The sequence below is a fragment of the Cloeon dipterum genome, chromosome 4, assembly GCF_949628265.1.
Source record: "Cloeon dipterum chromosome 4, ieCloDipt1.1, whole genome shotgun sequence".
NCBI lineage: Eukaryota > Metazoa > Arthropoda > Insecta > Ephemeroptera > Baetidae > Cloeon > Cloeon dipterum.
This window is the reverse complement of record NC_088789.1, coordinates 8,186,205-8,214,187: the sequence shown is the minus strand read 5'-3', so window position 1 is coordinate 8,214,187 and position 27,983 is coordinate 8,186,205. Positions and strand designations below refer to the sequence as shown.

At 41.7% G+C, this 27,983-nt stretch overlaps 2 protein-coding genes across 2 annotated transcripts in view; both read left to right on the top strand.

The window, feature by feature from the left end:
- The window catches only part of Taf13 (TATA-box binding protein associated factor 13), a 126,138-nt gene that overhangs the window by 27,617 nt on the left and 70,538 nt on the right, over positions 1–27,983 (top strand). The window lies entirely within an intron of this gene.
- LOC135942548 (uncharacterized) lies at positions 12–27,983 on the top strand. Its single transcript, XM_065488704.1, has 8 exons — positions 12–165; positions 12,310–12,541; positions 13,572–13,708; positions 16,421–16,621; positions 19,025–19,533; positions 21,584–21,764; positions 22,206–22,598; positions 23,886–27,983. Exons 2-8 carry the CDS (start codon positions 12,316–12,318, stop codon positions 25,644–25,646), a joined length of 3,408 nt encoding a protein of 1,135 aa, XP_065344776.1. The 5' UTR covers positions 12–165; positions 12,310–12,315; the 3' UTR covers positions 25,647–27,983.

Here is a 27,983-nt window from a genome sequence, read left to right as displayed (position 1 = left end):
CTGCAGTCTCGGAGGCTGTAGCAGCAGCAGCAGCAGCAGCAGCTCAGTCCGGAGGAGCTTTCCGCGCGAGCCCAACCGACGCAACCACGATGCGAGCAGCGAGATGTGCTGGCGTCGCCCGCCTCCGATAAATGACTAGCCGCCTCTCGCTTCCTCTACCCACAGGTAGGCCCGCGTTTATTGTTCTTTCGCGGCGGATCTGCTGATTACGAGCTCCGTCGGTCTCGGAAATTATTACCGCCTCCGCCGCAGCCGCCGCCGCCGCCGCTACCACCGCCGCCGGAATTTCTCTAATTTTATGGCGTGTTATCGCGCATTTTAAGACTCGCTCTCGCTCGCTCCGCAATAGTGTTGTGTGCAATTGGCCATTATCGTGCGCTGATTGCCCAGTCGGCCTGCGTTACGAGTGCGGCGAACGGCCGGCCAGGGATTCGTTTCTAGCGCCCCCGCACCTGATTCTATCTCTGCAGTGTACATTCAGCCTCAGGACGCAATTTTTTCCCGGAAATATCGCGGCGCACTGCCGCAGTACACTTGCTGACGGCCAAAACTGCCCTTTCAGCATCCAACTGTTATTAATTTTAATCCGTAAAAGTAAATCAGCTTTTCTGAAGTATCGTTTGAGAGCTTATGTACGAGAGAGCTGTAATCGGTGTTTATTTACACCTTTGTAAAATGTCATTGACACGACCGGGAAAAGTTTGCAGTTTATTAGATACATTTTGTGGGTGATTATTTCCTCGTTTGCGAATTTTCAAAAACACGCGTGTTTTTTGCCGGGAGCAATTTCGCAAATGATAGAAGCTAAAATAACATTGGCGCATGTTCATCAAAACGTTTTGTTGCGTGCTTCAAAAGTGATTGGCGTGGGTATGCAAATGAGCTCGGTTTGTTGTGCAACTACATCAGAGGATTTATTCAAGAGACACGTTTATAACGTTCCATAACAGAGTCGCGCGACAAATTTGTTTGCTGCTTAGAGAGAAAGCCCTTTCTAGAAATTAGTTAAATTCTGTGGAAAGCATATGTCACGTAGTTAAAAAAATCGTTTCATCCGAATGATAGTAAAATCAAAACTTTTATATTTTTGACACACTTATGGAAATTTAATGTAACTGTTTTTCTCATTTTTTTGTCTCAAACAAATTTAAGTCATGGTTTTCATTTTAAATCAACCCGGGTTTAGGGATTTTGCAATGCGCATTACCTTTGATTTGTTGCGCACAAAAAAGCCAGAAAATTTTGATAAATTTGAAGTCTTCCGCATTTTTGCGAATGGATTATGAAAAACCTATCATGTTCAAAACTTTATTATTTTATTACACACTAGGATTGGTTTTATAAAATTCATTTTAGTCATCAATTACTTAAACTATGATCTACCGTTGGAATGCATGTTATTGCGGGAAATTGAGTAAAAACGGTTTTTTGCAATGCAGTGTATTTTTTTCCGAGAAAATGCGGCCTCTAAAATTAAAATTGTTGTTAGGCGAAAAACCGCAACGATAATGGAATTCGTTCAAAAAAGGGCTAGAAGAATGTGCTCTGTTTCGTCTCGATTTGCAATTAAGGGATTGGAGGCTCTGTTGAAAGAATTCCAATTTGTAAGAGGCCAAACGTTCAACTTCCATACATATTTCCCCCAGGGCAATTTTTCCCTAAATAGCTCTAGCATATATGGCAAAATGGCTGGCGAAACATGTCTATTTTGCTGGCTGCTCCCCCCGCAGGAGAAAAAAAACGATGAATCATCTGATAAAAAGGCAGCGCATGCAGTTTAATCAAAACATTACCTGTTTCCAAAGTGGGCAAGAGGCGCACTCTCGAGTCAGTAACCATTTGTCAGGGAGCTAACCCTATTTGCGGGGCGGAGAGTGGCCCTCGAGCTGGAGCGCTGCGCCACTAAATGATATCCATCACAAAACAGCTTTCCAAAAAGTTTTGCCCGCCGGAAGCATCTCTTCAAAAAGCAGCCGATCAGAAAAAATGCCGAGTAAGTGAAAAAGGCAGAAAGAGGAAGTCGAGGGAAGCAAGTTTGTGCGTTGTCATTTCTGTCCTCCTAATCTACGGCGGGCCGAGGGGTGCGCAAGACTGCGATGTGCGCTCACCGCAGCCCAGCGACATTAAAGTGCAATAATTAAACAGCCAGAGCAATTTTGCGTGTCAAAACGCATAATCCCCCTCTTGAAATTAACTGCTCGTCGGCCGCGGAGTGAGTGCGGAGCGGAGAAGAAATATTTGGATTTGGCTGATAAAGCGTGCGAGCTCACCCCCTATGCTTTTCGCACTCCATCATTCTACCCGCATCCCTGGCCGGCTCGCTGATTGTGAGAGGGAGACCTAGCTAGGGTTGCCACCGCCACACTGCACGTACGCACAAAATTGTCTAAGCCGTGGCCGCAAAACGTGCGGTCACTCGCTCTTTTTCTCTCCGTTTTAACACAAGGGGTGCGCGTGGAATGACAAAAGTGAATGTGTATGTGTGTCTTTCCGTCAGGCGACAAGCCAGTTTGATAAAGTCAAAAGCCACGCACGCATTTCCGTGGGATGAGCACGTTTTTTTAAAATTAAATCACGTAATCCGAGAAATTAGACACCTTCACTCTCCACGAACGCTTAAACTGACTCTCGCATGAGTTTATAGAAAATAATGATTTAGAAGATGAAAAATAAATTCAAATTATCTATAACAGAGTGAATTAGATTCCTTATTGCTACAAGAAATTCAAATATGATTTATATTTTTGCACCAAACAGATTTTTTCATTGCCTCAAGAGGTCACAAATGTTACCTTACAATAAGGAGTTTAACATTATTTTGTAGTGATACTTATATTTTCTATTCAATTAAATATTGGAACAAAGAAACATTCTTGATTATACTTGCAATGCACAGCTAAGAGCTAAATTAATTAAAATTTTAGATACAACGTAAAGCTAAACAAATTAAAAATGATAATAACCATAAGACTATAAAGACTATGACGCGTATTAGGCTAAAAATTAAAAATTATCAGCGATATGAAGTAGATTTAAGTAAGGTTGCATATCATCAACCTTTGCAAAACACGGGGCTTAACTTGGTTTTTAGATTTTTTAAACAATTATCCTGGTAAAATAAATTCAGATTTGAAAAACTGTTGTAGCTAACGGCATGATGATTGCGAAATTACCAGTTCCCGGTAAATTAATTCCATCCCCAACTGATAATCGGAATCATATTTTCAATGACATTTCCAGCAAACGAGGAAATACACTTAAAAATTGTGCCGCAATTCCTATTCACTCTATTATTATTTCGTATTTAGATTTTTTTTAAATGTTTCTTTCTACTTAGAATATGTCTTACTCCAAGCCAAGATTTGTTCAATAATATCGGCTAGACAGACTCTATATTCTCAATAATCTCAATAAGTTCACATACAAATAAAAACGCTTGATTTTCTGAAGTAACTGTTAGTTACATCAATTTTCCAGGATTTTTCACCCCTATAAAGTTAAGCTGACGAAGCAGCAATATCAGAAACAACTTTTGAAGTGAGGCAAGTGTGATTCCTTCGTAATTTTCCCAACTTACAATCTATCTCTGTTATTGTATGATGAAGTTTGAGCCCGATGTTCAGTTTTTCCCTCTCATTCTTGTTCAGAGTAAGAGGCTAAAGTAATCACCACATCACTACACTATTTCTTTGCCTTTGCAAATAAACTTAGCTGAGAGGTAATCTCCAAGATTAACCCTTTTATCTATACAGCCTGTTTATCGAGTTTATTTTTTCATGCTCCGTAATTCGATTGTGAAGACGGTGCCGCGGCCTAATTGGAATTCTCCGCACCTGGCAACCTTACGGCATTTAAGCCGGCCAGCTTTTGCGATGCGCCGGACCCTTTTTGCTTCCACTAGAACCTGCTGAGCGTAGCAGAAATCCTATTAAAGTCACGCAGCAGTATGATTGCAAACAGCTCTCGCATCCTATTTGCAATTGAACCGAAAACCTGCATCGCTGCCGCTCTGAATATGCATGCGACGATGCGGCTTACGTGTACAAAGGCGCCCCTCGCTCGCTCGCTCGCTCGCTCACCTTTTGTCCACGCTGCTCCTTTTTCGGCTAAAGAAAATAACGCGAGACACTCAGTGCTCCAGCACGCGGAGAGGCGGCGGCTGGCTGTTGCAGCAAAATCGATTTGAGCGGCGAGAGAAGTGCCCCTTTTGGTATGCAACTTGCACATCTTGCGCGTCGTCATGCGGGTTTGCTTGCTCCCTTTTCGCCGAACTCGCGAGAATTTTCCCTAGATGTGTCCAAACTCAAACAGGACGCGCGAACTCGCTTCGCTCCGCACTCGCCCGCCGCCTGCCGGCCTACCTAACGTGCGCCGTTTGTTTTTACGAGCGGATTCCCAGAGTTAGGCAGCCCGGCGCGGCAGAGGTAACGCGCTGGTTGCATATCTACCTACGCACGCCATTACCGCAGCGTCTCGGTATTTATGGCCGTTCTCGTCCTGCAGGATCAAGGTTGGATTTTTCGACTCATTTGCACACCGCTCGGCTTTGCATGTGGTTCACATTAAAGACTTTAAAAAATGATGCCACAAAAGCGGAGGCTTTTACACTGCTGAACTGCTTTCCCGTCGTGTAAATTAAGACAAATTTTCCTTACTGTTTTAAATCTGCGTTATTTTTAATTTATTCTATCTTTTAACTGTCTCATTGCCTCTTCAAAATTTAGTGCAATGCATCGTGAGACTCGGGAATTTATGAACATAAACCAAATTTTCAGATATGTTTAAGTTCATTCTGTGCAAATGTATGAAGGTGACAAAATTATACCGGTTATTGGCATGTTTTGTTTAATTTACAGAGAAAAATCTAACGTATCTTAATTTAGGATAAAATCAACATGAATTTTCAACCATCAGCCTAACGTTTGGGATTTAAAAGCTTTTTAAAACTCCTATTTTCGTCAAAATTCACCCGAATTTATTTGGCCCGGATGACTTCTATCGGAATTTCTCTGAACGGACATCTCCGAAAGCAATTTACGTGAATGCTACCTGCCGTTTCCTTTAAAAAATCGGATATTATCCAAATGGTCATTGGAATTCGCCAGAACAGGTTGAGGAACGTATTTGAAATTTAAAACGAAATTATCTTCACCAAAAACCATTTTTGATCCAAAAGCAGTAGATTTATCATTTGAACAGAATCAGAGCTCTTCTTGAAGCAGGATAGTGTCGTGTTTTTCTCCTTCTTGCTCTCATTGTTGGCCTCCTCAATCGCACTGGTTGAACTTCAGAGGCACCGTGCCTTTTATAGGGTTGTAGCACATCAAACAGACAGCTTCCAAAAACTGACATAACCTCTCAAGCCGGCTTGATGCTTTATTAATCCCGGCATCCATTGCAAGGTATTACACTTTCCTTGGTCGCCGAATCTCATTTCCAGAAGAAATTGTGATCAAATCTGTTGCGCAGCCATGAGTAAAGAGCTAGAGGTACCTTATAAAAAATAAAGGATACAAATATTTATCTAATGTTAATATATAACTACGCATGTACCTAAAAGGGTGTCAATGTTCGGGTATACGGGGGCTTTGATATAAAACACATCAAGGTGCTTGTTCTCGTGAAAAATAAACCCCTTTTAGTGCCTGAACAGGAAGGCAGAAAATCCAAACTTCCTTGAATTGGAGATTATTATTAATGGTTTATTAAACGCAAAATATGCGTGCAACACTCTACATCTAAAGGTTAATCAATTTTTACACATTTTCGCTGCTTCTCTCAAAGTAAGTTTTCTTGCTGTACACTTTTGGATATGATATTTTTCACAAGTCTCGCCACAGAACTTACATCTACAATCATAATTAGGCTCATAGTGAAACGTTGCATTATTACAGAAAATATAGTGATAGCCATGACAAGCAAATCTTGCAAAAATATGTCTATCAGGAAAATCAGGGCCACGCCAGTTGTCATTAATCATAGTTTCAGTCTCAAAAAACTCAGAACAAATTAACAATCTATTTGTTTGAATTGGAGATTAAACATCATTTTTAAGAAAAAACATTATGCCTTTGTGATTTCCATTTTTAAATATTCCCGTACAGTAAGAAACCGTCAAAATGTCTAAATACAAGAGAATAGTATAATAACAAAAAGTTTTTTTCTCAAAAGCAAGAGTGTGTTGCGTTTTATGGACATGTAGTGCAACGCATTCAAAATATTTATTTGCACTGTTGGTGGGCGGATGAGATACTTTTTTTTAAAAAAAAAAATAGACTATAATACAAGGTGCTAAAATAAATTCAAATTTCGCCTAGAAAATTTACAACACTTTATCATTCCTTGCATTATTCAGTGTATTTGATATTTCGAGGGAAATCAGCATATTCCTTTGTTACAAAATAAGATGTGAGACATTGCTTACATTATGAAAAGCACAGGAAGCCTATTTTTATAAAAAAAATACGCAGCTTTCAAGGCAAATGTTTCCTTAAACTGGTTTGTGCACTGGTTAAAAAGGATTTTTCTTGGTTTTGAAGTATCATTCCTCCTCAAATTTCTCAGAAATTAAGGTAAAGTAGACGTCTAAAAACGAGATTTTTCTTGAAAATTTTAACAATTCTGCTTTCCGCGTGTTCACTTTAGAGCAAATTGTGATGTGTCGGTAAGCTGACAAAGTGGCTAGTGGCAAAACAAGTTTGAAATGCAGTGCTTGGTGCTCATAGTCCGGCTGCTCGCACCCACACAATAGACAAATGATATTGTGTGCCTGCGCCAGTGGAGGCTGCTGGCTCGCGCCACCGGTGTGTCGGTGTCGGCGTGCTGGGGATCGCTTTCGGGGCAAAGCCCTCTTCAACTTTGGCCCAACTAGCTGGAGCAGCCCCCGACGCACTAATCCGACGGCAGCATCCGAACTTAAGTTTGATTAAATCACATGTTTGCATAAACGCATTAGGGCCCCCATCGAGGAGTCGGTCGGTGGGGCTGGCGCGCAGCAACCTGGGCGCTTGGGTGGGCGGTGAGTACAACTTCAAACACGTACTCACTCGTCGGCGGGGCCTACAGCGGCACAAATAGCAATCAATAATCACGGGCAGCAAAACAATGTTCAGTTTAGTTTGCTCTCGGCGGGCTGGAGCAGGCAAAGCCGGCGTTTTTCGCATCCGGCGCTCGCTCGCTCGCTCACTCCGGCACCGCACCAAGTGCTTCTCTCGCCTTTTCCTTCAACTTGCCTCTTATATACGTTAGGGTCGCGCTCTCTATTCCGACAACCGGTCTTTTCTTTCCTCTGCCGCTGCCGCAGCCGCCGCTTCAAAGAGCCAAGGAATATGAGTCCGGGGGCGAGCTTGCCATCGGCCGAGTTCGCGGTTTATGTTTAGAGACAGATGCGGAGGCGGCAACTCGAATTCTCGGTTCTCGAGTACACAGAAACAAACTCGTTTTCACGAAATTTACTTTCGTACAGGGAAAGTTTCGTTTGAAGCAGGATGAGATTCACAGCATTTTCCGCAGAGGGAAATAAATTTTGTATCGCTATTGGTTGAGTATTTACAACCCTCATTTCAAGAGAGATATATATCTCTAGGGAAGTATCTAAATCAAGTGACACCCCCCTTGGCAAGTGGTCTTCAGATTTTGATAAAATTCGGTGGAGATGTTGCCCTAGGGGACCTAAGTTGAACCCTAAAACATTAAGTGAAAATTCCAAAAATTGCCCATTTTACAGGGGTTCAAAATTTGAGATTTTTGAAAAAGGTGATGTTTTCGGCGATTTGTAACTTTGACTCTGTTTGTGGTAAACACAAAAATTTGGTATCCAAAATAATCTACGTTTAATGCCAAACAACTTCCCCACGACAACCAACTTCGTAGGTCAAAGGTCAAGGTCACTAAATTCGGGTCAAATTTTTCAAAAAAATCCCACATACCCTAGTACATAAAATTTTGAAAATTCAAAATAGCCAAAATGTGCCTCATATTCATGGTAACAACATATAAAAAATTGGCGAGACTTATTTTTTTCTTTTTCGAGATATTTTGAATTGAGTGTTAAAAACCGGTGTTTTCCGGGTCTTCTGATCGCAAATAAAAACACGTTTTCCGCTTAATCTCAGCTTCTATGGGTCCGATTTAGAAAAACCGCACACCATTTGATACGTAATGACCTCCCCTAGGTAATGCAAGGGATCATAAGGGTGCCCACCCCCTTCGAACCCTTAACCACCCCCTGGAAATCCGAAAAATTTTTTTTTTCAAATATTTACTCTAACTCGATTAATTAAGCAAAATACTAATCAAAAATGTTTCAAAATAATTAAAATATAAAATATTTTCATTTACTTTGTAGAAAAATAAATTTAAAAAAGTAAAATTGCTAATTATAGAATAATTCATGTTTATTTTAAATATATTATTATTTTCGGTTTTTGTTTATTCAAAATAGCTGATTTATTTATTTTTTTAAAGAATCTTAAAATATATTTTATATTTTACAGTGTTTCTTTATAAATATAAAGAAATGCAACCAATACCAATAATTTGTTAAACACACAATTTTCTCCAAATGCTTATGGTTTACCAAATATTAATGGTTGCATTTATATATATTAATAAAAGAACACTCTAGAATATAAAATATATTTTAAGATTCTTTAAAAAAATAAATAAATCAGCTATTTTGAATAAACAAAAACCGAAAATAATTATATATTTAAAATAAACTTAAATTCTTTTATTAATAGCAATTTTACTTTTTTAAAGTTATTTTTCTACAAAGTAAATGAAAATATTTTATATTTTAATTATTTTGAAACATTTTTGATTAGTATTTTGCTTAATTAATCGAGTTAGAGAGTAAATATTTGAAAAAAAATTTTTTTCGGATTTCCAGGGGGTGGTTAAGGGTTCGAAGGGGGTGGGCACCCTTATGATCCCTTGCATTACCTAGGGGAGGTCATTACGTATCAAATGGTGTGCGGTTTTTCTAAATCGGACCCATAGAAGCTGAGATTAAGCGGAAAACGTGTTTTTATTTGCGATCAGAAGACCCGGAAAACACCGGTTTTTAACACTCAATTCAAAATATCTCGAAAAAGAAAAAAATAAGTCTCGCCAATTTTTTATATGTTGTTACCATGAATATGAGGCACATTTTGGCTATTTTGAATTTTCAAAATTTTATGTACTAGGGTATGTGGGATTTTTTTGAAAAATTTGACCCGAATTTAGTGACCTTGACCTTTGACCTACGAAGTTGGTTGTCGTGGGGAAGTTGTTTGGCATTAAACGTAGATTATTTTGGATACCAAATTTTTGTGTTTACCACAAACAGAGTCAAAGTTACAAATCGCCGAAAACATCACCTTTTTCAAAAATCTCAAATTTTGAACCCCTGTAAAATGGGCAATTTTTGGAATTTTCACTTAATGTTTTAGGGTTCAACTTAGGTCCCCTAGGGCAACATCTCCACCGAATTTTATCAAAATCTGAAGACCACTTGCCAAGGGGGGTGTCACTTGATTTAGATCCTTCCTAGTAAAATTAGATATTGAACTACACGAATTTAAAACTCTGCCACACTAGGCAGCAGTCACAGCCTCTCGTTATAGGTAAACAAAAATTATCCTTCCAGATATTATTATTATTTTTAATTCTTTAATATTTAAAATAACCTTTTAGAGTAAAAAATATTGTTATTGAACATAGCATGAACAATGGCAACAGATTTAATTGAATTTACACGTGAATCAAAATTTCAAATCGACATTTTCTTGTGCTGCACGTTTTCTTAAATGAAGAAACAGAATAATATTGCACTCGTATAAATTGCTAACAAAAAAGGGGGGAATTCTGGCCTAGTAAATTGTTACTGGTTTATTTCAAGACTTCATCGACTTCATCGCTTGTTCTCTTCTTTATTGTGCTTAGCAATGCGCGTATTCAAATTGTTTTGCAGCCAAAGCGTTGATATTTTTTTACAGCTAAAGAGCACTCTGCTAATGGCGCTTGAGGGGGCTGAAACGACTTACTGCATTCATAGTGTGAGAACGTGCGTGATTAGTTTCCTCTCTTTCATTGTTCACTCTTCGCCTTCCATCCTTGACTATAAATCCACATAGGGCATTGAGTCAAATAATACACAAACTTAATAAAATAGAGGCTTTTCAAAATTAAATATTCCAAGATGATTGTCCGAAAATTTGAAAAAGAGTGAAATTAAAACAAGCTTTTTTTGCAATTGTTTTTATTTGGTTTTATTGGACACTAGTGGTGTACGACTTAACTGGATTTTTTTAAAAGAGAGACAAGGGACAACGATGAAGATTACTGATTAGTCAAGTTAATAATTAATATATACATTCTTGTCAGAGAAGTTAGGGAGCCAGATTCTGGTTAATTCAGTTAAATAAGCTCTCAATTTTGTACGATGAGAATACATCCGTTTTAACTGATGTCCTCTAAAACATCTTTAAAAAAAATTGCGCGTAAGAAATATTATTTCACTCATTAGTTTGTTTAAAAAATGTTTGAATGAATGAAAAACGGTTTAACTACTACAATGGAACATTCTTCGCGTGGATTCTTTGCTAGAGTATTTAAATGAAGTTTGTAATATAGCGTCTCGCAGTGTTTTGAGATAAAATCCACAATCCAGCTGCGTATACCTTTCTCAGCCATTTCTCTTATTCCGCACAAGCGCTGCAAACGAGCGTCGCAATCGGTTTTCAGGGAAACGCGCACCCCTCGAACTTTTCCCGCGTGCAAATCCGATTAAGAAAAGCGTGCGTGCATATACGCGGGCAGCACACACACACAGCACTTGCTGCCGGGAAAGCGCGAATGATAAATTGCGAGCGACGCGAGTGCGGAGAATAAATCGCGCTGAGCCGAAGCTGTGCCCCTGTCTCGCGACAGTCTCCTCTGCGCCACGTGATCTTTATTTTGCGCAAAAATGGCTGAGAGAGCAGAGGGCAAATTCCTGATCTTGCAGATGTTATCGTTTTATTAAATTCTGCGTGCGAGAAAGGTCTGCTGCCGCGCGTGTATATCGCTCTAAATTTATGTTCTCCTGCGCAAATTGTGCGTTCAAGTAATTAAAAACTATTTGTTTTTGCTTTTGCGTGAACCCACGGCAAATTTTCTCTCATATCTGAAACGAAAAAAATTGTGGAGAGGTATTTTTTGCCCTTTCCCTTAGTCCCATTAACTTTAGTTTGGTTTATTTTAGGACATAATCAAGAACAAACTATGGATTCTTTCTAATTGATACGTGCCATGAGATGGGAAATTTTTAATATCGTATTATTAATTTTAAGAGGGGTAAATTGTGATGCAAATTTAACAATATGATTGAATATGAATGTAATTTCTTAAAAATTGTTTATTGAATTAATCTGCTCTTATTTATTCTTCCAATTAAATTACTTGGTTGAACACCCAACTTTATAAAGGACGAAAATTGACTCTTAAGAGTCAAAGTTTTGCCCGACATTTTCATCTCATTATTAAAATGGATAAAATTGGTTTCGCTACACCTTCTCTTTGTAAGGTTTAAAAGATTTTGAGAGAGGAAATTAACAAACAAATCGTTAAAAAATATGATTTTATGGAGTTCAGTAGTTGCCTTTTATTACAATTTTATTCGTGTGGTTAAGTCATTTGTTGTTTTTCAAGCAAGGGCTTTATTCATGATCATTTCGGAGTATAATATGTGTTTTATTTTTTCTCTAATGATGATTTATACTAAAAAGACAGTATGATTAAATATTCGCTGTGGCTTCTGCTCTGCATAAAGGCAAGGACGGACAAGACTTAATTTTGGTGAGGAAACAAATTCTCAAAATTCCTGATTTGAACGAGATTGGGTCCTGAATTTTGCTTCAGCTTGAATTTCCCCAGTGGAGCAAAGAGACGATTATCTAAATGTTTAACATTGAGGGAACCCTTGCTGAAACGAGACTATAATCATCATCATCCACTCGAACTGAGTCAATAATTTGCCGTCTTGGTTAGTTCCGAAAACTGCCAATTAAAGCGCACGCCCCACTGCTCAGTTCAAATTTGCCTGCCGTATATACACAAAACGGCGTGTGAGAGAGAGAGAGAGAGCACGCTCTCATCGTCGCGTAGCAGAGTGAACGCGGAGGCAGCTCGAATCCCCCTGTGCCGGGGTGCGAGGGCAAACAAAGCGCAAATGTAAGCCGGCCGCTTGATCAAATTTCGGCTGTCGCGAGCGAGCAGCCGGGCTCCAGGGCTGCAGCGAGAGAGTGAGTGAGAGAGAGTTAATTGGATAATGCCGATTTGTTGCAGAGTGACATGTGGTGTGTTGTGTGGGCCGCAGCGTGGTTCGCCAGTGTGTTGGGCGCGACGCAGCAGCAACAGCAGCAGCAGCCGTCGCCGCCGCCGGATCCAGCGCCGCTCGGCAAATGCAAACTTTCGCAGTTCGCGTGCCTCACGGGAACGCGCTGCGTCGCGCTGGACCGCTTCTGCGACGCCGTCATCGACTGCGACGACAACTCCGACGAGCCGAGATTCTGCACGCGTGAGTGTGGCTCCCCTCTTTTTTTTAATAACACCATGTCCCACGGTTGACCGTCTGGGGAAGGTAATTTCGCGGCTGTGTCAAAGATTGAGCTCGTGAAATGATATTGCTCCCGTGGGAATTTTTTCTAACGGAATAGACGTCCTCCGGGGCGAGTGCAAAACTTTCCTCTTTCGTTGGGAATTCCAGCCTGATTTTGGAACTGGTAGCTATTTCGTTTATTCCATAAGATAGTTGCATCTTTCGTTAAATTGCTCCAGCTCCGACTTTTATTTAAATAAAAATTTGTTCATGCAGTTATTGAAATGCAAAATATTTGGAATGTTTATTTTATGTTTTTGCAATAAAAACGAACCAGAGATTTTAAACTTTGGTGATCGAAATGCTTTAAATTTTTTTTGCCAAGTTTTGCTCTTTTGCGCTTTCCTTTTAAAAATTATTCGACAATTATCTCGGAAAATTATCATTATCAGGCCATTAAATGTGAGTGGTGGTACATTTAAAAATAATATACTGTAATTAAGATGATAATTTTTTATTCTTCTCTCATTACAATCCGCAAAATTAAAATTCAGTATTAACTGTGCGCTGTGCGATTTCGTATTGCATTAAATTATTCGTTTTTAGCTGCCCCAATTTTGTAAAATTTTGTATTGTTTTTATGTCATTCTTCTTGAATTCCCAACCGTAATAATCTCAAATGTAGGTTTCTGATAATTTTCTTGCTAATTGGATGGCGTGTTTAGAAAGGGTTGAAAATTGTATTGCCTAGAGATTTCCATCTTGTGAGCATTAAAAATTAAATCCGAAAGCCCGATTGGCACAGGCTGCAAAACAAATATTTAAACTGCCATTGAAGAGGTGCTGCTGGCCTGCTGTCAAGAGCTGCTTTTTCCCAATGCCGCGCGCTGCTCGCTCGAGTGCTTGGGAAAATGTATTCATCAGCAGGCGGCAAGGGTCGATCCGTCTCTGCAGAACGTACTAATGAGAGCGTCTGTCTTTTTTGTGTGTGTGCGCGCCGGCCGAGCAGCATGCAACCGAACGTACTTCGGCGAAGTGGGACGCACTTACGAGATCGAGGTGCGCCGGCCACACGACGACCAGCTGCCCTACGCGTGCCACCTCAACTTTACGGCCGCCGGTGGACAGTGGGGCGACCTCGTGCAGGTGAGTCGCTTTGCTTTGCCTCCCGTGGGAACGCAACTTTTTCGCCTTGTCGACTTTTGTTGACTGATTCCTTTCAGCCCAGCTTGTTTGCCGGCCCATCGCAACCTCTTTTGTGCACGCGCAAGACAAAGAGAGACAATCGGAAATCACAATGAGTTCTTCGTGAATGACTCTATTTTCCCGGAAATCGCTTTCGTTTATTCGAGTCGTGAATTTTTCATGAGACGGGAAGTCATTCGTGTTTTTCAAAAATTTGCTGGCATAGCGATGTGAGCGCCGCGAGACAAGATCCGCAATTCCAGGCGGAGATGGCGAACAACTGCGATAGTCATCAACACTGCTTAATTAATTCTCGCTGCTGCCTGATGACTTTCGCAGTTGTTCGCCCCATTCCTGCGTTAATCGCGCATCTCCGCAGTTAAATGCATAAGGGATCTGTTAATCTTGATGACAAAGGAGGAAAGACCATTCAGCCCAACCGACACTACTTCTTCTTCTTAACTGCGCTAAATGTGATTTTCCCTTTTACGTGTTCTCCACAGCTGTAGATCAATTCATTGCATTCCGACTGAACTAAATAATTTTAGAATTATTTCTAACATTTCAATTTCATTCAACTCTTCAATGAATTCAATTCAAATTTATTTGTGTACTTGCATAAATACAGTTGAAGGTCTCGACTGATAATTTTAGGTGGCAGCTGATCATATTTGCACGCGCGGTTTACTGAAATTTCATTGAAGTTGCCAAATCTTTTTCGATTTTAAGCTAATTTTCTTATTTTGAAATATTTCTCATAAAATTAACTTCTGACATCTATATCAAAAGAATGTTTTTTAAGCTGGTTTTTGCATTTTTTTGTTGTTGTTATAAACAATAACCAAGATTATTTTATGAAAACATAAAAAATCATATGATCGAATCGCTTTAGCTAAATTAAAATTGGTGTATTTAAATTATCCTACGAATCAAACACAGTTGAAGACAAATATAATAAAGTTTTCAAACAAGATAGAATCACGAAAATAAAAATAGTTTATAATTAATTGTTTGTTGCAAAGTGGTGAAATTAAAAATTGGACCAAAAAACAGACATGTTCCCTTTTTCTGCTAAACTGCTAATATTCTAATCGAAAATTTCTTTAAATTTAACATGCATTTTACTTTTTAATAGAATTTGTGTTATAAATTATTTGTTGCCATAAGTGGTCAAGTTAAAAATATTAGAACAAACAGAATTTTTAATTTCAAATGTTTTTTCTGTATAACTCCATAATGTAGAGCTAAGCAAAAAATTCGTCTTGCTATTGACAAAAAGAACAGTAGAAATAGAAAGAAATTCCACGAGTGAACTAGACACTGACAACGAATAAATAATAGCGATATGTTATAGCTTAAAGTGCGCAGTGGAACAAAAAAGAAGGTTAATTCGTAGTGATGTGTTAAAAAACGCCGAGACATACACGTCTCTCCCGACTCTCTATTTCAACAGTTGTTCACTGCTACCGACATGGAAGGATCATTTTTAGGTGGCGCAAGTGTAGCTGTATCTCTCCCCCTATCCAATGCACAGGGCAAAAGGTGGTTGCTTTTCGAGTCAAAACGTTTTTCACAAATGTTTGTTTACTAGACACTCGGAAAATATTTTTCCAATCTCAATCAGCATAGCTATAGTTAATGCAAGTTTTTGAAATTATTAAAAATTAGAAACATCAATTATTTTTTTTTTAAATAACCAACCCGTTGGCTCGCATTGTTAAGGTATTCTCAGGAGCGTCAAAGCAATGGGAGATATTTGAGCAGTTCTGGGATCTAATACTGGCTGCCCAATGTCACCGATGGCAAAAGGTGGTTAATTTATAAAGACTCGAAATTCTCAAATATAGCTCAACGAGCTGGGAGACGCACCGTCACCGACTCGCCATTTGCTGGTTTGCGCACCTTTCCAGCGGCTTTATTGTCAGGTGTTTCAATCTTCATAAAATCTTACATAATCTCGTTGGAAATAGTCATATTTATATATGTCTCCAAGTTTCGGCTGTCAACTGTAGCCCTTTTTCATGTAATAATAAATACAGATTACTGTAAAATTTACACTATACATTATTACAAAATTATTTAAATATTTAAAGCAATTCATTTATTTTCCGAATTCATGGCACAAACTTACTTTTTTGTAGTCATAAATAAAAAGAGGAGTATCTGATTTTTTTCTAATCTCTTTATAATGTACTAGTGTACTACGATTTTTAGGAGTCTAACAATAAGAGACCTGTTCTAAATTATCTTGAAATACTGGCTTTGAAAGAGAAATAAAAACAATATTTATCAAACTCGCGACTAAATTTTATTATTAAATTAACATCGTTTAAGTAAATTAAAAATCTGGGTCCTTTCCTCCCAAGTCGAATTTTCCTCTGCAAACGCGCAATCAGTTGACACGCGCACGGTGGGCGCAAAGTAAACATCCGAAACAGGCAAAATTTAAGGCAGATGAGTCGGTGGCAATAAATGATAAAGCATGCATCCGTCGTATACATTCAGTTCACACACGTCTGGCCCATTATTGGATCAAAGCAGCCGGAATGAATGGAATAAAGCACGTTCTGCCGTTCTCTTATCACTTCCACCCGCCCGCCGCTTGCTTCATAGTCATTATTGCTGCTGCGAGCGCGCTAAACCGACGTTCGCTGCGTCTTTTTTTATTTGCAGTTGACGTTCGACTCATTCACCGTCGGCAAGTTCACGTCATTCGCCGCTGACGGCTGTCCACACGGACACATGTCCATCAACGAGCTCGGCCTGCCGGACACGGGCGGACAGTGGTGCGGCAGCGCTTGGGGATACACTGTCTACTTCAGCGAAATGAACTCCGTCGACGTTGCTCTCCACCTCACCAGGCTCTCTGAACAGGTGCGCAATTGCTTGCTGACAACAGGGCATTTTTTTCCCGACGCAACTGGCTAATTGCAAAGAAGTAGATTTTAATTTAAAGTGACTAAATGGCTCTATTTTGCGCGGAAAATTATTTCAAGATAGTTAGCTATTACAGTGCAAATTATTTGAGGAAAAATTGAATAACAACGTTCTCGCACTGTTAAGTGGCTGCTTTGGCCCGGTAAACCGCTTCAGCACTACTTTTTTATCTCATAATTTCACTTCTAAGCTATCCTTCTTCAGTAAATCCGCGAAGAGCTAACAATAAGCCACGCGATAATTTCTGTTTAAAAAAATAATCTGTGTGTATTACTCCCTTTTTGTTTTTTAATAAAATTTAATCCGGACTTCATCTTTGTCGCTACTCAAAAAACTCAATGGAAATAAACTACCATTAGTAGAAACAAGGATAAAAGTCCAGTTTTATTTTTGTCAGAATTTTTGTACTGGGTAGAACGCAGAATCCATTCTGTTTTTTTCTGAGGGGGAAGAGGTGATAAAAAACATGCAATTACTAATTTAGGCCGTTTATTTCATTTTTTTAACTCTATTGATGTGATGTAAATTTCCTAGATCATGTAGAATTTTGAGATTTTTGTTTAACATGCGACACCAATAGAAGACACAACCGTCAATCTCAAAGTTTCAGGTAACTTTTCTCCCCCTTTTGAGTTCCATTCTGTAGTTGAGCTTTAAAAATCGTTTACAAGCAGTTACAAAAAAGTCAATTGGTCCTTTTCGGTTGCAGTCAGAAAAAACTCCGTTTTTATTTTTTATGTTGTTTCAGCCACGATTATCTGAACTGATTTGGGTTTGAGACGTTTAAAGCGAATCAAAAGTAAATTCTCTTGAGGATAGCATCTTTAAACAGTGTCTGTCACTCAGCCTCAATCTCTTTTTGAAACATCTCTCCTCGGCTAAGGGCAAAACACTGGAATTATCCTAGATCCCATTTCTCATTTCCAGCCTTCGGAGTGCAACACGCAAATTAAAAAGCAATTTGTCACTTGCGCTGAAACGCCTTTCGTGAACATTCCTCTTTTGGACTATCTCATGTCTGAATTAGAAAAGGGCTGCACGCGATGCGACTCTTAATAAAAAAGGATTTATAAATGCTGCGCCGTCAACACCGGTGGAAAACATCGTACGAAGCGAACTGTACATGCGGCAGGCGGAAAATAAAATATGGTAGAAATCGGATCAAGTTGGGAAAGCGGGCGAATCGTTAGGAGGGTGTGCGCGGGGAAAACGACTTTAGGAAATGGACTTTTTGCAGACATGCCAAGTGGAGGTTTCCTAGTGTCTGTTATAATTCTCGAATATACTGCTAAGCTCAAGCAATTGCTATTAAATGACTCTGGGTCTTATTTTTTATTTATATTTTATGTGTCATCTTCCGTCCGAGCAGGAAAATTTCCACGTAAAAGCTTTGAAACACACGTAGAGGGAATAAACTTTAATAAAACAGGCGTTTCGTGAAATCAAAGAGAGCTCTATAAATTCCTCACAACAACATCCGAGTGGAATTTCGATGGTTTTATAGCGTGTCGAATTTCAAACTGCATTTCCTTCAAATTTTATGTACCACGCTGGCAATGATATCGAACTTCAAACGCGGTTAACTTCAATAAACCCTGATACTTCAGCAACTACAAACTTATCTTAACATCAAAAGGCATTCTATCAGTCGCGCTTTTGAAAAAGTAGTGCTGCTGCCTAGGCATCAATGAACGCGTTGCTGACCAGGGAATTCTTAGGATGCAACGTTTTAGAATTTGAATTCATGTGTAGGCTTTAATGCTACAAATTTTCCAGTTGGAAAATTTTAGCAGTGGAATGAGGAAAATGATTCAAATTTTAAAATAGAGTGCTTGCTCAAATGTCGAATCCAGAGAATTTACTTGTTAGGCTAGCAGCTCATCAGTTCAAACATATTTACAGCGTAAGCAATACCCTAAATTGAAGTAGAAAATTCCTCAATTTAATTGTTGATCATATTATTGTACTCCAAAGGTCCAATTTCTCATAAATTCTGTTTTCATAAAAAATAAATTATCGTTACATTGAAGATCTTTTTTCGACTTTTAAATGGGTAAATATGGTAGAAGCAGAACAAAAGTTTGCATATTATCAAGGCATTTTTAAAAGGATTATTTGCAAGTTACAAATGTTTCTAGTTTAAAACAATTTTCAAACCTGTAACATTTTTCTTGGATACTTCCTTTTTGTTTTAGTAAATACGTGTTAAAAAATCCCCGCAAGTGTCAGAAGCATTAACGTCTTAAAAGGTTCGTCTGGTGCGCATCTGCCTTCAAAGGCATCCGAAAAAGAAAAGCGTATATATAAACTGTTTATTCACGAGTGGTTTGTTGTCCACAGGGCATCGGGCACACGTTCGACTTCAAGCTCAACTACCGCTTCCTGCAGCGCGCGGAGGCGGCGCTACGCTTCGGGGTGAGCGAGTCCGAGAAGGTGGAGCGCGGCGTGCTGGTGCCGGGCACGTACTGCGACCGCGTTTTCACGCGTTGCGACGTGCGTCGGTGCCTGCTGCAGTCGCCTAACTTCCCCGGCATCTACCCACGCAACGTGACGTGCCGCTACGCGATCGTGCAGACGCGCGTACCCGACGGCCAGCACGCGACCATCACCGTGCGCCAGCCAGACAGCCACCGCGTGCACGTCAAGGACCGCGTCGTGCAGTACGAACGCAGCCAGCGCGTGTTGCGCGTCGGCGACCAGTGCAACGTCATCCGCGACCACCTCACCGTCTACGACGGTTTCGCCTTCCGCGACAAACGCACTGACGCCATCGTTGACGCCCTCGAGCAGCAGCCAACACGCCTCCGACGCGCCCTGCAGCTCAGGAGGAAGGTCGACGCTCTAGCAAAGTGAGTTTCCTTCTATCTTCTTGCTCACAGCCGAATGAATTCGCACTTTGCGTTTCCCTGATTCCATGAACAGAAAATCAAAGAGGGCTCTTTTCTCTGTTCCATAGTGTACCAATTTTTATGAGGATGGGGATAATCAGAAGTCAATATTGAAGCAAAAATATGTCAATACTTTGTAGGTAGACGCCAATGAAAGCAGAAGTTCAAGGCGTCTAAAGTTTCATTTGAAATTAAATGCAGCTTTCTCGGTGTATAGCGAGCAGTTTATATTTCCTTATTTGTTTAGAAACAAATCTCAACAGCCCTCAGGAGAGGAAGCTCAGCATTGGGTTGCAACTAGCTGACGAAACTAATTAAGCAGTAAATTTGATAAGGAATACGGAAAAACAAGCAGCTATCCACCGAAGAAGCTGCGTTTGATTTCAATTGAAATAAAACATATCAGTACATTGTCATTTTATCTTGGCAAGTAAATTCTAGTTGAACATTTAGACACAACTCTAATGAAAAATTAAAGACAGGAAGGAGGCTCACAGGTGGTAAAATTATCCAATTATCCAAGAGATTAGGATCAGAGTTGAACAATTCTGTAACTCTAATTTTATAGCTATTACTGTTTCTCCTGCTTCTTTTAATTTACTGAACTAAAAAAGAGGGAAATAACTTTAATATGTAGTTGGCAAATAGCAAATTGAATTCTTTATGAAGCTGCTTGCTTGCCAAGAATCAAATGCATACAAACATATAAAATAAATACTCTATAAGTGCTGGTAGTGAAATAACGAAAGAATGAAAAAGTAACAAATAATGCATTCTTAGTTTACCTTTTAATATTATGTTATAAATTCGCATTACTAAACTAACTTCCACTATAGACAAAGAACTTAGATATTTTTCACGGCCCAGGAATAACCGGTGAAAAATATAAAATGACATATTAACGAAAAGGTTTGGAGTGGCGCTACTCATCTGTGTAAGCTGAAAACCAATACAAAATACTCGGCTTACTGTAGCGGGATATATCGGCGTTTTTTTGCCATATTTTCGCAAAAATCTTTGCATGACTCACAATCAGAGAAGGAAAAGCTGTCATTATTCATTGGTCTACATGCTGCCAACTCCAATACTCCGAGTCTAAATAAACAAAAATTTACCCATCAGATTTCCCTGACAGGAGTGCCGGACTATTTCACATTATTCTGAGAAATATTTTTAGCTGTTAATCTCAAAATCGAAAATTTTTACACAGATTGCTTCAGATTAGATTTCTTCTTGTTTTCCAAGAAAATCTTTTGTGCCAAAACCTGAAAAGCGTAAGATGGAATTAAAATTTGAGGAAAGACTATCCAATATAGATGCTGGCTTTTCATTTTGGCAAAAATTTCGAAGTTAATCAATGATGCGAAAAAGATGGAAATATTTTCGTTCAGCGCGTTCAGCGAAGAAATGAGGAAATATTTTAAGCCAAAATGCGATTATTTTTCCCGTCGACTCTGCAGCAATCGCAATGCTCGGCTTAAGGCGGTTTCTAGGCTAAAGATTAAATTCGGGGATTAAAACCGCAAGCTCCCGTAGCGCACAAAGAGTCGAATATATGACGCAAAAGCTGCGTGCTGCCGCACTTCACACATTCCGCTTTGTTGGTACTCAACTTCTGTGTTTATCGCTGCAAAAATATTAAAGGACGGAGTAACGCAGCATATTCGGTGGTAAAATGCTGTTTCGCTGAAATCACTTTAAAAAACTGCATTTTGCCCCATCTCGAGCAGACGCGCGCACGGTGTCGAGTGTTTGTGAATTGTTTGCCTTCACAAAACTCGTAAATTCCGCTTAGAAAGCGGGTAGTTTGTTTTGCAGCGCACACGTTGCAGGAAGCAAGTTGAGCAGCGAGCTATATATACTGCACACACACGCGTGGATAAATCTGACAAAGTTTTTCTCATTAAACGCGTGTTGCGAAAATTAATCTCGGAAGCTGTCGGAGCGAGCGACAGCTTTTTTACAGCATCTTATTTCGCAGTTTGTGAGATTGGAGTGTTGTGTGTTTCAGTGGGACGCTGGAGGTGAGCAGTAAAGGCGCGGTGATAGCGCGTCTGTGCGGCGGCGACGCTGTTCCCGACATCGTCAGCTCTGGACCCCGGATGCTGGTCGAGTTCTCCACGTCGGCCTTCGACACCCCCTTTCACCCCACACCAGTCAGCTACCTTCCCGGCTTCGAATTGGATATCGAGGTGAGTCCTCCGCGGATTCGCTTCCTCTAACATCCTCGATTTATTGAAGATGATCAGAGGCAAAGTTTCCTCGGCTGCTGCTGCTACTGCTGCAGCACAAGAAAGAGCGAGAGAGAGAGGAAAGAAAAACGTGCTCGTGCAAATATTGATTATGCGCGCTGTTTATCGAATGGCCAAAGTTGTAATATTTATGCGCCTGCTTTTCCCAACAATGAGGCAGAGAGAAAGACTGCTCGAGTTGCGCTCGGCAGAAACAAGTCGTTATATATTTTGCCCCTTCAGAGCCGAGTATTACTTTGGGGAATAAAAACGCTCCGTTTTCTCATGGCATTGCACAGCACGTGCGCGCTTAACTTTATAATGTTGCTGCTGCTCTCGCGCGTCAGATAAGTGCCTGCCCATTACCAGAATTATAGCGCCGTTCGTCTTGATGCCTTGCAGGTGAGAACGATGCCGGTGGTGCAGCCGCGCTCCTTCGCGCAGCAGGGCAAGTGCGTCTTCACCGTGTCCAGCTTCGAGTCGCGCCAAGGCCAGCTGGGCCCGCCGATGCACTCGCTGCCGGCCAACACCACCTGTACTTACGAGTTCGCCGGCAGGCCCAACGAGCGCGTCTGGATCGCCTTCCTCAAGTACCACGTGGCCGAGAGGGCGCAGAACAAGGTGGTGGCCAGCCTCGGCCTGCCTAGGGTGCCTGTAGTTGATAACAGCGCCGACCCTGGCACCGAGGATCCCAAGAAGTCTGAGATGAGCAAGGAGGACGAGGACAACGACTGTCCCGCCAGGCTCCGCATTTGGGACGGCACCCCGCCCACCGCTCTTCCTTACGACAAGCAGGTCAGTATTAATTAAATTAATTCTGGTGGGATTGTATTTTTCAATGTAGGTGCCGCAAATCGTTAAAATCAACCTTGCAATAAACGTGGCCAAATTAATATTGAAACTGAAAATTTTGCCCAACAGAAACCATAAGCTATTCTGGGAAAGCAATTTATTTTAAATTAGAGCCAATCTGAAGAAAAATGTACTATTTTTATATTTGTCTCTCCAAGAAAATCATGAATTAATCCGGTGTAGGTGAAACGCTCAATGGGAGAAAAGCAATTACGCAAAAGATCAACACAGTGAAAAAAGTTGATTCATTCATGGCAACAATTTATCTTTACTTGCTTTGTTGGCCACATTGAGCGAGAGTAAGAGTTTATTGTTTATAGTTAATACAAAGATTAAAAATCAAAACAGAAATCAGCTGCGATGGAAATTTAGATTTGGCTCGCAAATTTTTCCACCAAGCCACATAGGTTGACTTCTTTGTCATCTAAAGTAAATTATAGAAAGAGAGTGTATACCAATTGAAAAGATAAAACACTTTGCACCATAATTTTCCCAAAATAAAATCTTTTGGTACCTCGATTCATTTTTTATTTTATTACATAATTAAAGCAAAATCTATTTTTTCCTTAGATTCTTACAAAAATATATTTTTGCAGGAGGAATGGAGTAGCGTAAAAAATTTATTACGCATCTCGAAACATTGATTTTTTATACAAAATTTTGCCATGAATGAACCTTTTATTATTAAAATAAAGGTGAGATTTAAAGGGATTTTACTACCGGGTCCAGTCGAAAATTGACTTGCCCTGACATTTGGGTCACGAGGTTATTCCAGTAGATGTGTACTCACGTATGCTATTTTTATCAGCTTCGGGTCTGAAAGGGCAGACCCTGAAGCCAGACAACTCATAAGCCCACGCATAGAGCTATAAAATCCCCCAGACAGCGATGCAACAAATCCGAAGGGTCTCTGATGGACTTTCTGATATATATATATATATAATTTTTTTGGCAATGAAAAGGCTACGCTGCAATTACAAAAAGATAAAAACGTACTACACTCGGCCTTTGTTGAATTTTGCACAATATAAAGAGTAACACGGATAAAGACCGAAAGCCCAAGAGGCGAGTCGGCAATTTTTATAGCCCAGCGACAACGGGCTGGACAAAAACAAGGATGAGAAAGCTAAATTTAAAAGCAGCTGTCTGCGGTCCAGTGGCCTGTGTGTAGCATAGAGTAATGTTGAATTTAATGCTGGATATCAATCACACGGTTGGCTCTGTTCCCAGGACAACTCAAGCAAGCTGCTGGGCGAGTTCTGTCGCGACGAGTCGCCGCGCCTCTGCGACCACAGCCTTCTGAGCAACAGCACCCGCTTCCCGCGCCCGTGCACTGCCGACGAGAGCTACCTCTCCTCGGGGCCCAAGTTCACCCTGGAGCACCTGCTGAGGTACGGCACGGCGTTGCACCCGGTCAGCTTCGTGCTGCGCTACGAGTTCGTCGACGTTTCGCAGGGTGGCGTGCCCGTCTCGACAACCGCGGCGCCGTTCAGCCTGCCGATGACCGCCCCCAGCCCGTGGACGTGTGACCGCGAGTTCAGGACGAGCAAGGGCAGCGACTCGGGCACCTTCCGCTCGCCCAAGGCGGTCTTCTTCTACGGCAGGGGCGGCAACCCCAACCTGAGCTGCATGTACTGGTTCGCCGTGGACCGCGAGCAGCGGCAGAGCGTGCGGCTGAGCGTCAACCGTGCCAAGTTCGGCGACCGACGCTGCGTCACCAGGGTGGACATGGACACCGGGCGGCGCAAGTGCGAGTTCCGCGGCGGCGCCAAGGGGCTGCCGGTGGCGCTGCTGCGCTTTTACGAGGTGCCCTGGCCGGGAGTACTGATCGCCCGCGACTGCCTCTGCGACAGGGTGGCGGCCGGCAACGCCGTCGTGGTGGAGGGCGCCCCCGGCGCCTCGCTCGTCGTCAACTTCACGGTGGAGGCGATGAACGTGACACAGGACGCAGGCGACTTCATGTTCGAGGCCGAGTACCGCTTCCGGCCGCCACCGGCGTGTCCGCAGACGGCGGACGCACAGCGGTTGCAGGGCGTCAGCGGCGACCTGACCTTGAGGAGCCCGTCGGACGCGGCAGCGGCAGACCCGCTGCACCCGGGTTCGGCGCAGGCCCTGGCCTACGGCGACGAGTGTCCCGGACAGCCGTGGCTGGTGGAGCTGCAGGAGCCGTTCCACTACCTCTACCTGCGGGTGCGCGGCCTCGAGATCACCAACGGCCAGGGCGGCGAGGAGTGCCGCACGCGCAACCGCGTTGTGCTGCACCGCACCAACTCGCTGCTGCCGCCGACCGTCGTGTGTCCGGACGACGGCGGCGGCTCGTCTGTCGGCGTCTTCAGCCCCGGCTGGAAGAGCGGCCTGCCGGTGACGTCGCGGCCGCCGCCGGCCAGACACGAGCGCAGCCTGGTGATCGAGTTCCTGGAACGCGAGCCCGGCGGGCCGTATCCGCTCAACTGGCTGGAGATCTCGCATCGACCCTCGGCTACGATGCACCCGCCGGCCAGGGTGCGCGGCGAGGCGCTGTCGGCCGGGCTGCAGAGCCAGCCGGACGCCGTGCGCGACTGCCCGTGGCGCTGTCCCGAGCTGGACGCGTGCATCTCGTCCGAGCTGTGGTGCGACGGCGCGCCGCACTGCCCGTCCGGCTTCGACGAGCTGGACGCCAACTGCCAGGTGCAGGCGCACAGCCCCATCCTCGAGCTGTTCGGTGGCGGTTCGAGGTTCGTGCTGTACCTGGCGGCCGGTGCCGCCGGCCTGCTGATCGTCGTCTCGCTGCTCACGTGCGTCATCGTGACGACGGTGCGGCTGAAGCGACGCGCCACGGTGCGCGACCGCACGCACGCCTGGTGCCAGAACGGCGGCTCAGCACCTTCGACGGCCACGGTCGCCCCCGGCCTCGGGCCACCCATGACGGCCACGCTGCGCCACAAGAACGGCACCCTGCGCTCAGGTCGCGCCGCGGTCGGCACCATCTACGGCAAGGACGACTTGTGTTGACAATAGCTGCAGGCGCAGCTCGTATCGACCGTGTGAACTCCTTCGTATTATGGAAAATAATTGACTGCGACCGCCGACTGATCCAGCAGAGCAAGCAGACATTCCCCCTCGTCGCGGTGTTATGTTGGTTGTCTGATCGGGTATATTTGTTGTGGGCCTAAATCGTGACTCTTGCGCGGATTGTGAATGGATAGCAAGCAGTGTGTCCGTGGCTGCTGAGTTTCAGATGACTTAGGCCGAATTTTAGAAAATGAACGCGCATGTTATTCACTATGTGGGGCGCAGGGCGAATTGCACGCATCCTGGTCGCGTTTTACACACAGATGTCAACGACGGCAAGAATGGCAAAATCCATAGACTGCTGGAAAATGGCCACATCCTTCTCCCGAAATTTCTTCATATGGAAGCTGTAAAACTTTTTTATGACGACTAGGGAATTTAAGTCTTTTTTGCCGTAAAAGTTAAAAATTTCAGGCTGAAATAGTCGATTTTCGCCTAAAACTTACATTTCCAGATAAAAATACCATTTTAACAAAAAATCTAAAACATATTTTACAATTTGCTTTGCTAGGAGCAAAAAAATGCAGCATCATTTTGTGTTTAAAATTATACTGCTCCTTCCAAACATAAATCTTTTTTGGCCCTCTGAGGCTGGTTAAAAAGACTGTAATTAAAAAAAAATTAAAAGCAAATAAAACATTTTGGTTGTTTAGTAGGATTAAAATAAAAAAGAATGGTCTTTTTGTCATAAAATAGTCGGTTTAATAACCACGCAATTTCATGATTTTTAAATCATAAATTAATCTCGATTTTGACCGGCTTCAGAAAAATCTCATGAACCAACTAAAATTCCAAAGACTTCTGTTCAAACGTCATCGTGTGATACATGAGGAATCAAAAATGGAAAGTTGAATGCAACTAACTCTCAGATACCAAAAACGAGAAAGCTTAATTCAACGTGTGTGCGATCCAAATAATTTATAACTAATTCAATCTAATGTCAAATTGCTTCTGGCCTTTTGACAAGACAAGCTGAAGTGAAATACTGGGCGAATGAGTTATTTCATGTAAAAAATCGACCAGTTCATACTTGCTCAGCACACAGTTTGCAGCTTGGAGGCACAAAAAATCCGATAAGTTTTTTGTTCAAGCTTTGCTGGCCATTACAATAAAAACAAACTGCTGGAAAACTATTCCCTTGACGGGGCCAAGTTTGTTGAAATTCTGAAAAAGTGACACAAAAGAGCCCGTCGCGTTCGAAGTCAATCAATAACCCATTAAGGAAGTCGGGCGCTGAAAGATGAGATTCTCTCGCCGCAGCAAACGAGACCAGGAATGTGCAATTCAGGCCGTCGCGATCTCCCCTTTGATAAAAACGCGAATCGGACTTCCCTCATGTAAAAGTGTAAGCAGATCCTTATCCTTCGATTTCTACACTAACTTTTTCTATATGAATATGTACATATAAAACAGCTCTCTCGGGATATCATTTTCAACGAACGTGCAGCTTTTGCTTTGTCCGGGAAAATAATTAGTGTAGCGAAAACACGTTCCCCCCCAGCCCCAAACAGAACAGATCGATGAAAAATTAATTTGTTTTCGAGACATGGATAACGAGGTTTACGCGGTGATATAGACTGGTGAAACATTTGACCCGGGCTCTTCCCGAGGCACAAATTGAAAAAAGAGGACAAGTACGCCTACTACGTGTATGTTGACTTTTGCATTATTCTAAATAGTTAAAACAAGAGATGATAATTATGAAGAAAACACACAGCAGTCCTATTTAATATAATATTCTTTTTATACGGTTTTTAACTCGTTTTAAAGCCATAAACAACATACACGTGCGCGCACATATAATGCGTTTTAAATAACAGGAAGTCGCGTCGCGCAATTTGAAAATACGCGGCGCGATGGAAAAGTCGACTATTTTTAATGCTTTGGTATAATTATTCTTTTGTATAAACGCTGGAAATTTGAAAAACGCGCGTGCGACAGACAATTTTAGGAAGAAGACCGACGTTCTTTGTTTTTGTCGATGACGCGTGTATAGTTATATCAATATTTTATACACACAACATGTCATGATGAGAAGGTGTATCCAGTACGATATTATATATAGCACAACACTATGTGAGCCGAGACAAATTTTATAAAAAGAAGCAGTGAGGCGAAAGGAATAAAAGAGAAAAAATACTTTCGATTGCCGTTCGGCACGCAAAATCCTCTGTCAGATTAGGCTTCATGTGCTTTCATCTCTTGCTCCAGAAATCCGAAACAAACTTTGATATGATAGAAATATATTGTTTAAAAATAAAGAAGCAAAAAGAAATA